General features: G+C 39.3%; 1 protein-coding gene across 1 annotated transcript in view; it reads right to left on the bottom strand.

The window, feature by feature from the left end:
- Positions 1-2,426: 2,426 nt before the first annotated feature.
- Positions 2,427-12,501, bottom strand: part of LURAP1L (leucine rich adaptor protein 1 like) — a 43,909-nt gene continuing 33,834 nt past the window's right edge. Inside the window, exon 2 of the mRNA XM_031449740.2 lies at positions 2,427-3,170. Coding sequence (XP_031305600.1) covers positions 2,796-3,170 — 375 coding nt within the window. The 3' untranslated portion in view covers positions 2,427-2,795. The remainder of the gene's footprint in view (positions 3,171-12,501) is intronic.

Genomic DNA, 12,501 nt, shown 5'->3' on the forward strand with positions numbered 1-12,501 from the left:
CATATGATCTGCATGATGGATTGAATGTGGTATGAGAGAGCTATTAAGAATAACTTTAAGGACTTGGGCTGAGCATCTGATAATTGGAGACATCATTTACTGAGCTGGGGAGAATTATAGAACAAGAGCAAAATTTCAGTTTTGGTTGTGTTTAGATTGAGGTGCTTATCAGACATCAAGTAGAAATGTGGGGTCAGATAGATAGGAGAGGAGTTCAGGGCAGAGACCAGGGCTAGAGATATACTTGGAGGAATCTCAGCATGTAGATGACATGTGAAGCCATGAAACTAGGTGAAATCCCCAGGGGAACCATTCTGGAAAAGAAGTGGTGTCAGAATTGAACCAAGGAACACGCCTGTGTGTGGAGGTCAGGGTATGAAGACGAACCAGCACAGAGTATGGCTAACAAGCAGGGGAAGGAGGGGGTCCAAGGGTAAGTGATGTTCTAGAAGCCAGATGAAAACAGTCTTTCAAGAAGAGAGTGCTCAAATATGTTACCTGCCTCTGAGATATCAGTAAGATGAGGACCTCAGAAGAACCATTTATTTTGTCATCATGGAGGTGATTGTGTTTTGATGGAGTAGGGGATAAAAATGCCTGATTGACGTTATTCTTGGAGCTCCAAGTGCCTTTATAATTCATGATAGAGCAAAGGATCATTATTGCATTTCTGAAGGTTGACAAATACCTTGAACTTGATGCTATGCAGTTTTGGACTGACAGAGTATAAATACTGGAGTTTCTTTGAAGTTGAGACTTCTAAGTTGATTATCTAGAGTCCTTTTATTTGTAAACCGCCAAAAACATGGTAGCTTTAAATTGTTTAAATTCCTTACCTCCAATTATCTTGTTATTTTCTTCCCAGTGTAAGACAGACAAGTTCCTAAAGTGGAAAGGCTACGGCAACTGAGGAAAATTCCATTTCCCTGGGAGAACACAGCTTAATGCAAGCGGAGTAGTCTAAGGCAGTTTAACTTTTTACCCCGTTTCCTCCTGGTGCTGACAGAGATCAAATGTCAGATGCTCCAAGTCATAGACTGGTTATAGGAATTCTTTAGTTGAAAATGCATTCATTCTCTTGAGACCATTGAATATGTCAGTAATTAGTGTTGTTTAACTGCATATTTCCCTCCTCTTGGTAAAATCAACTATCCAAACATTGTTGGCTTATAAATATGACTTCATATATCTAAATCATAGACTTTACATTTGGTATCTTTTGCAGAAAAAAAAAAGGAATAACCGTAAAATATTGAAACTCATAGAGTCAAATTCTCTTCCAGTGTCCTGTCTATGTTCATTATCAGTCCGTTTAAATAAGATGAATAAATGAAAATTATTCTACACACTTCACTCACATTATACGCATGCTTTTTCATTTCCTTTCTATAGAGGGGAATTTTATAGCAAGCATGGGATGGACAGATAGCAAGGGAAGCTGACTGGGAAAAAGGACGGTGTGAAAAACCACCCATAGCATGAGATTGTTGTTGATGAGGACTATAGCAGCAATTTATGAAAAAGGACTCGTGTCAAATAAAGATCCTGTAGATTTTAATTGGAAATTGTATAATATATGTCCTGGAAACAGTACGTTTGAAAAGTGTGTAGTAAGTATAATGACAAAGGAAATTTGGGGGAAAAGTATTGCTTGAGTGTGGACATTTTTCAGTAATAAATAGACTTTTTGATTCATATTGTCAAGTGTTTAGTGCAGAAACATATCATTACAAAGAACAGTCTGAAATCTCAATTAGATCCACTTACTAGGAATCATCAAGGTAAAAGAAATGTAGAGGATTAATAATATCACATCAAAAATAAATAAGTGCATTTATATGAGTGCTATCTTCAGATGTCATTTTAGAAAACTAAGAGATTATTTATCCAGAATTACTAATCCCAGGATGAAAGGATCTATTAGACTTCATAAGTTAATAGTGATTTTGCTTCTCTCTCTCTCTATCCATCCATCCAACCATCATATGCATTTATGTTTTTATATATCCTATCAGAATTGCAAAATGCATACAAGTAAACATTAACAGAATCTCAGAATACAGTTACATGTAGGACACTTTAACCTTTAATTCCCTTCATACTTAATCTCAACTGTTCTTTGAAATTTGAAGAATCGTATATATATATATAAAATTACACAACTAAGTCTGCAGTTGAGGTCAGAATCATGGATGACAAAATGCTGATCCACAGAATGAACATAAAGTTGAACTAAACAGATTGCATAGATTTGGGGCTTTCAAATGATTGTCATGAGAAGTTATTGATTTTACAGTAGGAAGTTGTGGCCTAGAAATAAGGCCTTTGTCCCAGGCATTTTGTTCAGTGCAACATACAAACGGTAACAAACCTCAGTAGCTTCTGTAGAATGAATTTTGAATCATTTAAGAATACAAGCAACAAAATTAACTATTATCAGACTTTGGTTTATTGTAAAACTTAGCAAAGTTTTTCTTATAATCCCTGAACCCCTGCTCTGAAAACAAAAGCAAATACACAATTATTGCTTATTCTTTCCCCCCTGCTTTATGTGTGCCATTCTGAAAGGAGGGAGAAAAATCACTGTAATAAATAAAAACAGAGGTGGAAGAGGCAAAGATAAATCAGTCGAGAGGAGAAATATCAGGAGCAACAGAAACATCATCAAGCAGTTCAAAGTAAGCTTTTTTTTTTTTTTTAAGGTTGTCATAAAAAAAATCACACCAAAAATATAGCAGCGGAAGAGGATAAATACAAGCTGATTGCACACCAGCCCCATGCAAAGCACCAGGTCATTAGCCAAAGCAGTAGTACTCAGCATCCAATTTGGGACGCTTGTGCCGTGCCTGTGAGTCCTCGATGGCTGAGTTGTCACTGAACTGGTCCAAGTCCGATGGGGTCTGGTGGCCTGGGACATCGTCTGCCAGGGTGTCCAGGTAGCTGCCCACGGAGATGCCGTCCAGCCCGTCACTGCCGTCATGCAGGCTGTTGCAGCTGCCGCGTAAGGAGGCGCTCTGGCTCTCTAGCAGACTGCACAGGCTGCCGCTGAGGCTGCTGCCTCGGCTGGTGATGGTGGCTTTCTCCTCAATCATCCACTTGATGGACTCAATGTTCTCATTGATGAGGAGAAGCTGGCGCATGAGCCTGACGTCTGTGGCTCTGAGGTTAACCTGTTCAGGAGAGGGAGGGAGCAGAGACGTGCCCGTTATTGCCGTTCTTGAAAAAGCCCAGTTTTACCTGAATTCTGCCTTCTGCAGTCCTTACCTTTAAATTCACAGAATGAAATACAAATTCACTGGAGCTCAGCATCTTTTGGAAAACTGCTACTGACAAATGGTAGGAGTCGTAATCAAAAAACTCACTTCCTGCCAGACCCAGTGGGCTCCAAAAGGGGCAGGGAGATGCCAACTACATCCCTGACCCTAACCAGGCAGCCTGAAAATTGCCTATGGAATGTCAGACCCTGTCAAAGAACTTAGTCTCTCTCTGGCCAGATGAATAGTTTATCGATGCTAACTGGGAATATGTATGTAGACACTGAGAGGTGGGGGAAGAGGATGGTGTAGAAATTAAGGAACCATCATAATCGTCATTGTGGCAGCTCCTATTTTTTGAGTGATAATGTGCCCGGCACTATTTTAAAAGCTCAAATAGTCATTGTAATAAATAGTAACCCTGTACCATGGGTATGATTGTTTTTATCCCCATTTTACAGATGAAGAAACTGAAATCTACAAAAAAGTGTTAAGAGTACAGAAAAGATCTGCACTTTTTAATGACAATAGATAGTGCTGGGTGATGCTTTTATTTTTAAGAAGAACAAGACTGTTCCCCTGAATCCATAAAGGTACTGATACCAGGCTGATCGACGTTACACAGCAAAGTGTACAGATATTTGCTGAAGGTCTGATTATTTGCTTCATATGTGTCAAGAGCAACGCGAATTGAAATCTGGATATGAGACTCTGAGAAGGTTCTAGAACTCCCCTAAGTGCCTACTAGGTTTGTGTCTTTCTGATAGTTTTAAGTTACTTAAGAGGAATCTGTTTTCACAGCCACAAAGCAGAATTTCTTTGTAGGCCCTATAGTTGGAATGGGAACGTTTGCTAACATCAAGGGTGTGATGATTCTGGGGAAGGTGGGGATGGGGAGGCTGCGAGAACTCTCACGATAGCCCTTGTTCTTGTTGGAACTGAAGGAACATGGCTCCTGTCAAGATTCCAGTGCTTGGACTGGGAGGCAGGGATAGATTTGGCCACCAGAGGTCCTAGTCACACTCATTACGATTTAAAAGGGGTAACGGTTTTTTCAGTTGAAGGCTTTAACCCAAGAGGCTGGGCCTTGCTAATTCTGTCTTTAAGACTCAGGACTGATTCAGCTTTGTGGGTTTCTAGAATGATCAAAGACACTCAGTCATGAGTGACTCAAGCCATAAGGGAGAAAAAAGCCTACTGTCTTCAAATGTATGCATTCATATTGTAAAGATATTTCCTAGGTAGCAGTTAATCTGTAATTGAAGGTGAACTTTGGAGTGAGTGAATATAATGAGAGCTGGAATTTCTACAATGACTTCAAAGATGTAAGATTACAGGTTAAAAAGTGTGTGTGTGTGTGATTACATGCACACATATGTACGTATAAATATAAAAAGCATGAAGTACAGTTTAAAAACCCTTAATTTTGCTAGGACATTAAATAAAGTGACTTGGATAACTACCGTTATCTTCTCTGAGAAATGCACCGAAAATTCATAGAGGGGTAAACAATGAAAAAAAACACTTCTCTCTGAGGTGTTTGTTCATGAGCAGAACTTAGTAAGAACTTGAGATGTTTTTCTACTTGTGGTCTCGTCTCAATGACCTTGCAATGACGTTGTGTGGGGAAGGAGGGATTTTGGCAGTCTTTATGTTCACACTTACCCACATACCCCATGAGCCATCAAGATACTAAGTTACAAGTAATACAACAAATATTTACAAATCACCAATAATTTGCTTACGTCCACTGAGGAGCCTAGAAAATCAATAGGGACCAAAGTCTTATGAAATTCTTCAGTTTGGCATCTGTAGCCGATGAAACTTGTGGTGCCCATTGTAGACATGGTGCGTACCAGTGTGACCGTTTCCTGACAGCTTCCCAAATGAACCACAGCCGCATTTGTCCACATCCCCACCCAGTCCCTGAAAACGTTCCTGCTCATGCCCAGCTCTGGATGTGTTCCTCCTCTCCCTTGAAATGCTTGACTCTTTTCCTCTGCAAACCCTCCCCATTCTTGAAGTCCTGCTTCTTCTATCAAGTACGGCTTGCTGGGTCTAGCCTCTTCTGCTGGCCGCCTTAACTTCTTAGATTGCTACCTATTATTGTGTAGTGTCACTTAGCTGGTTCTTCAACTAAGCTTTAAATTCCTTAAAGAAAGAAGCCACATCTTAGATTTTTCCCAGTTCTTAAGGTCTTGTCTTAAGCATTGACTGTTTTTTTTTTAACAAATAGTCAAAATTTTAGCATCTGTGAAAATTCAGCTCTTAAAACAATAATCGTACCGATTCCCAGCACCTGTGTCACATGGGGTTAAAACATACTTTTTATTTTTTCCAGCATTTTTTTTTTGTCTCAGCACACAGTGGCTGCATCACATAAAAATTGTTGGGTTTTATTGAGCAATATGAATGAGAGGGGAGTGGATCCTGAAGTAACAAAAGCTTCCTTTGAGCATGAAATGATTTATTTAAATAAAAAAATTCTTTTCTTCTGAAAGGAAACACTCACAGGCCATTGAACCACTGTTGGGGGAAAAAATGACGAAAGCTAGTCAGTTAGAATGTGTTGATCTGGCCGATAATGATTACAGACTTAGCTGTGTCTAACTCTGCGTCCTCCGTGTGGGAGAGTCAACAGCTTCCCACGGTGGGAGCCCGGGGCCGTGCGGTTCACACGGCTGCCTGCCCATCACCTGAGCTCCAGGCCGCTCACGCTGCTTCCTCCTGGAACTAAGGTGTGGTTGTGCTACTGCTGATGAACCTCCCAAGGGTGAACAGTCCACTATGGGACCAAACCACAGGGTTGCTTCTGTCTCCAGGAGCTACCCTGCCTCTCCTCACTGCCACTCCTGTCGGTCCTTATGAGGTCTGGCCATCCACTGAGAAGAGAGTAGACCTGCCCCTCGGGCAGGAAACCGTGTGGTTTTCTCACTTGGGGTCTTAAAAGGTCCCGTGACTGTTCTCTGAGGGTACTGGGATTTGGGAGGCTCACCTTACGGTCTGAGTTTAAGTGCCCCCTCTGTGGAGAGCCCTTTCCTGATCAATCATAGTATCCAATCCCCATGCATAGTTTTACACGGTATTTCCATGTTTTTATATCCACTTCACAATCTGTGTGACTAGTGGAAGTCATCCTGCTTGTTACTTGTTTCCTTTTTATTTCCTGTCTCCCCCATGAGCTTGTAAGCATCACAGAGTGCAGGGGACTTGGTCTGTGCTGTTCACCACTCTGTGCCCAAGCCCCACGAGAGTGCTTGACATATAGTAAGTATACAGTGAATATTTGTCCAAAGGCTGAACGACTGCTTCATGTTGAACCATCTGTCGGGGAACACCCCCCTCCCTTGGGTTTTGCTGTGGGGCAGTGATGTGTGACTTGACAGGAAAGAACAAGGTAGCTTCAGGAAAGAGCATTTCAGTATTGAAGCATTCCCAGCATGAAATCCCATGCGCACTCATTCAGAGAATTCCAGCACTCAGTAACTGGGGCAGGGTTACTCCTGGCTTCAGTGTACCGGTTACAAGAGAGTATCTCTGAAAGGAAGTGGACTTCCAGGGGTGAATCACACTCCAAACATGATTCTGTTTGTTCCGAGGTGACAACTGGTATTAGCACGGCATAGTTGTTCTGTAAACACTTGGTGAAACGAGTTTAACAGAGGGAACAAGTAGGACGTTACAAAAAAGAAAAAACTTTTTTTTAAGGTTTGCATTGATTGATCCAAAGAGTTGTGATTGCCCGTTCCTCTTTTACTCTTTACTCTCCCCTACTCTGGCCCTTATAGTTACTGCAACTCTTCTTCATATGGAATAAGTCTCTCATGCTTCAGGATGGTAGGGTCCCAGGTTTCTCAACCCTAGACTGAATGAAGACTGACATTTCATGTCATTTTTAAACAGACCGTAAACTGGGTCTCTGGTAGACCTTGAAATGGAGGGGTCTTGAAAGAGCAAACATTTTTAATAATAAACTTTTCCAGATAAATGTTTTTATCCAGACAGTGATTTTAACACTGCAAGAGTGCAGAGGTTATGAATTGGCTCAGTGGAATCCAAGGAAGAGAGGATGTGGTTACATTTTTCAATTAATTAAGGAGTTGTCAAACAGGTTGACATCCTTGGTAGTGGTGTGAAAAACACAGTACAGGGTTCTGACCTGCCACTGCCGCCATCTGTGTGACCTTTGGGCAAGGTAGCTTGGCATACACAACTTCTGTTACATGAAGACAAATCATGGCATTTCATCTGATCTTCTGTCAACCACAGGACCCAGTGGAGGTAGTAAAGCAGTCTGTGAACAAAGACTAATTTCTGCCCAATAATGAAGATTTAATTTGAATTAAATAAAAGGAACCCACCTATCACTTCTTTCTGCTTTTTGTATTGAGGTTTCATTTAAAATGTTATTTGGGAAGAAGATTCTGTAGATCAGATCACCTCAGGATTTCCCTTCCTTTTAACATAGTCCTCGATTCTTTGCCATTTCTGTGGCCATTTAATTACTACATTGTTTCCACTATGAGAGAATTATGCAAGCTGCAGAGGAGACAGAACAATCAATTTGCTGCTCTATGTCTGGCAAATTATTTAGCTCATAAAAACTCATGGCTAAAGCCAGAAGTTTGAGCTCTATGTGAATTTTAATCACCTTGTCAGAAATTGTGCAGTGATAGTAATTTTCACTCTTGCCATTTGGGTTTAAATAAAAAGTATGTTTGTGTTGTGTTGCAAGATAAACACACGCGTCATCTTTAGTATGTCTGTATATTAACTGAAATAGGCACATGACCTGTGGATGTATCTGCCCAATAGGGATGTTGCTCTCTGTCTGGTCATACTGCAGGCTTGGGGAGCATCACGTGCTCATCTAGCTCACAAAGCTCTCCTGCACTACTTTTATCCTTTTATCTATGAGAATTGACTAATCTGATGAAAACAAACCCTCTCCTCATTATGCATTCCTACTGTAAAAGTCCATGGTCTCTGACTCAAATCCCAAATGTCCAGCAAGCCATTAAGTGAATTAGAAGAAAGAAAGACTACTTTACAAGCAAGTTTGTAATCATGTTCATGAAGATGGGAAAATAGATGAGATTTGCTTGTTAATGTGATGCTCTTACCGTAGTCTCAAAGTGTAAGACACCAGTCAGCACCTTTTTTAGATTGCTAATTGGTGGAAGCCCTCTTTTCTAGCCATATTTATTTCTTAATATGCAAAAAATGTCAAAAACATATCCATGTACTAAATTAAAGAGCTGCGTACAACTTAACAACAACAACAAAAAACCCAAACAGCTGAATCTAAAAATGGGCAGAAGACCTAAATAAGTAATTCTCCAATGAAGACATACAAATGACCAATAGGCACATGAAAAAATGCTCAAAAAATTGCTAATTATCGGAGAAATGCAGATCAAAACTATAATAAGATATCACCTCACACGAGTCAGAATGGCCATCATTAAAAAGTCAACAAATGATAGATGCTCAGAGAGGTTGTGGAAAAAAGGGAACCCTCCTACACTGCTGGTGGGAATGTAGTTTGGTGCAGCCATTATGGAAACCAGTATGGAGATTCCTTAAAAAACTAAGAATAGACTTAACGTATGATTTAGCAATCCCACTCCTGGGCATATATCCAGAGGGAACCCTAATTTAAAAAGATACATGCACCCCCAATGTTCATAGCAGCACTAATTACAATAGCCAAGACATGGAAGCAACCTAAATGTCCATTGATGGATGACTGGATCAAGCAGTTAAGGTATATTTATATAATGGAATACTACTCAGCCATAAAAAATAATAAAATGACATTTGCAGCAACAAGGACCTGCAGATCATAATTTTAAGTGAAGTAAGCCAGAAAGAGAAAGCAAAATATATGAAATCACTCATATGTAGAATCTAAAAAAAGACACAAATGAACTTATTTACAAAACAGAAACAGACTGACAGACATAGAAAACAAATTTATGGTTGCTAGGGAAAAAGGGGGTGGGAATGGATAAATTGGGACTTTGAGATTTGCAGATACTGACTACTGTATATAAAACAGATAAACAATAAGTTTCTACTGTACAGCACAGAGAACTATATTCAATATCTTGTAACCTATAATGAAAAAGAATTTGAAAAGAACATATGTATACGTATGTGTATGACTTAAACATTATGCTATACACGAGAAATAGATGCAACATTGTAAACTGACTATGCTTCAATTAAAACATTAATTAATTAAAGAGCTGTTGTAAAGGTGCTTAGAATATTGTTGTTCGAGTAGATGATCCCGGTGCATCTGTGTGTTCCCTTTGCATAACCTTCTCGGTTCCAAATTTACACCCTCTTCAAATCCACCACATCCTCAGTTTGATGAATACAGATTTTCTGCCCACATGTCCTTAACATTTCCAGCTGTTATTAGTAGCTATTAACTATTTCGTCAGAGGATCCATAAAGGTATTATTGTCTCTTTGCAGTCTGAGAGGACATTGTACAATATTTTCACCTACTACTTTTGGTTTAGGTTGCTTTGGGAGGAAAGCCTGGAGCATTGACAAGTCAGTACTATTCTGCCAAAGCTTTCCTGTGCTTTCTTAGCCAGTTCAAAATTTACAACAGAATTTGTTTCGAATTGAGCAACAGAGGATTCCATTTTTATATCAGTGCGCTTTGTTTTCCTCCATTTGAGTTGTTTTTATGTGGAACTGAGCAGTAACTAAAACAGTTCACTCTTTCCCCCAAAACCTCACAGAAGAGTAATTTCCCCAAAGACTAAATTAGATACATAAAAACACGATCATCAGCACAGCTGACTGACTGATGTTGTTTTGATAAATTAGAAAGCTGCATCTGGCTCATTAGAAAGGGGCACATGTGACTCCCCTGAATCTTGAACATAAACTCCTACAACCAGGCCCCCTCATGAGATCTGTATAGTGTCTACTGGTGAGTCCTCTGACTTCCAAAGTGAGACAGAGAGCTTTTCAGCTTTATCCCATCAGGTTTGGGGTCCAGTTGATAACTAGATGCTCACGGTGCCAATTCCTTTCCTGTGTCCTAATACAGTGAAAAATGCTTTTCCTGAGAGCTTTCAGTATGTATATGCAACGTGTAATTTTGGCTAATGTTAGAGACTGTAAATCACCTGAGCTGAATGAAAATCATTTGCAATGATGTAACAAAAACGTGTACTCCCCACGTTTGTAGCAGAAAAGCTCATGCACACAGATCACAGACTAGGCAAGATGCGTTTCCACTAATTTATAATAAATTTTCTTCCGGCATGTGCATTTTTCTGATTTAGAACTTAAGATAGTATTTTTCCATAGAACACGAGGATATGGTGATGTGCTCCTCTGTGATCTGTAGTGGCCGTGCTTCCACTGGGAGGGAAGGAGGAGGCAGGGTGGTGAGCTGGTGAGCAGTGGGAGAACTACGCACACACGTACACATATACATCCATGTGATAGAAACTGTGCTGATACAAAAGATGTGCAGCACACACTTCACAGATAACACTAAGATGTACAGTACCTTTAATTGTACATTCCGTATACTTTAACTGATTCTCAGAGACTGCTTGTGTTCCTTTTTGCTGAATTCTTGCATGTGCTGCAGCTTGTGGTTTCAGTTCAACCATAATTGAACAAATAGAACTGATCCCAATCCACTAACTCTTTTCTAAATAATTTTTCGTCCTTAAATCTGACATGGGATCTATTGTTAAACTATTTTTCATCATAGTACAAATTATGTTCATTAAACTGAGGCCTGTTTCCGCTTTGGCACGAGATGAAAATGTCTAGCTTTCCTGGTCTGTCAGTGATGGGAGCAGTTTTGCTGAATTGGGTAAGAGTTTCTGACTGCGTGAAGAGTATTTCCCAGTATTTTTTTTTTTTTGCTATTGATAAGGTAGTAGCTAAGGACATGAAATTTTTAGATTAATCTGTAATACTAACATTTTACCCATCACTGTCTTAAGACAACAAAATAAAGTCAAGCTCTGATTTACAGCATTTACCAACTTCTGTGCTGTAAGTACTCCGACCAATTTCAATGGCCAATTTCAAACTCTCAACGTGATGTCACTAAACGTAGGGTTTGTAAGAGATGCTCTTTAGCCCAGGTTTATACGGTGTGAAAACGATAGATACAAAAAATGTTTTCAATAACCTCAAGAAAATAATAAAATGTAGTAAAATAACTATGAAGTGGTGATTTTTGAGTATATATTCCCTTTGTTTTTTCATGTAAATTATTAAATTGTAGGTTTATATACATGCTTTAAGTTTTAATAGTGACTGTGATTAAAAACTAATACATAACACTCCTGAGAATTTAACAAACAGCCCACACACCCCAGTAGGAGTTGGCGCCAGTATACCACTGAAGGCATAGAATGAAGGCTTTAACTAATCTACTGCATTTGTGATAAGAAGATTACAGACTTTGATTTTTTTCCCCTTAGGGTATTTTTTAATAGAGGATTAAAAGCTCAATGTAACTTTATCTTTTCCCCTCAGTAGAATTTGAGGGAGATGTAAAATATTTATGACCAAATTTATTAGTGTTTTTTATGAAACGATTTCAAATACTACATAGATTATTCTTTAAGCATCACTGAAATATAAAATGTATTTGGAAAGGGAGTAATCAAGATACCTAAAACTCACTTAAGTATTTCCATTTATTTCCTTATTATGTTTTCTGTATTACAATTTTTGATGGATATAATATGCTGTGCACTTCTCTGCGTGGTAAACAGAGCCAAGCAGAACCAAGTAGTAAGAGGCCACCACTATAAACAGAACATTTCTAATGTACAATTATTCAGCTTTGTGCTTTCGGATTGTTGAGGAAATAGGACTTCAGTCCTTTATTCGCCTGTTTCCAGACATCCCTCCTTATACAAATGCTTCCTCTTCTCTTTCAGTAATTTCTTGATGTTGGTATTAGATCTGTTTGCCACAGTCCTTGTGCCCTGTTTTTCTTCCTCAGCCCCTCAGCTCCTTATAATCTGCTACCAGTAGCCCAGTAGTGTTCCAGTAATGCTAATTTTTTTTTTTTTTCTGTTTGTTGAGTAGGGGAGAACGGAGTTGCAAGGAAAACTAATCTTTGCAATTCTTAGAAAGTAACATTAACTCGTGAGTAAAATTAAATGAGGCAGCAGCCTTTGTAAAAGAATAACGTGCATGGGCCTTGCTCCCTAGAGCAGTGCTTCTGGACATATAGATCACCT

This window comes from Camelus dromedarius, chromosome 10 (assembly GCF_036321535.1).
Source record: "Camelus dromedarius isolate mCamDro1 chromosome 10, mCamDro1.pat, whole genome shotgun sequence".
In the NCBI taxonomy this organism is placed as follows: Eukaryota; Metazoa; Chordata; class Mammalia; order Artiodactyla; family Camelidae; genus Camelus; species Camelus dromedarius.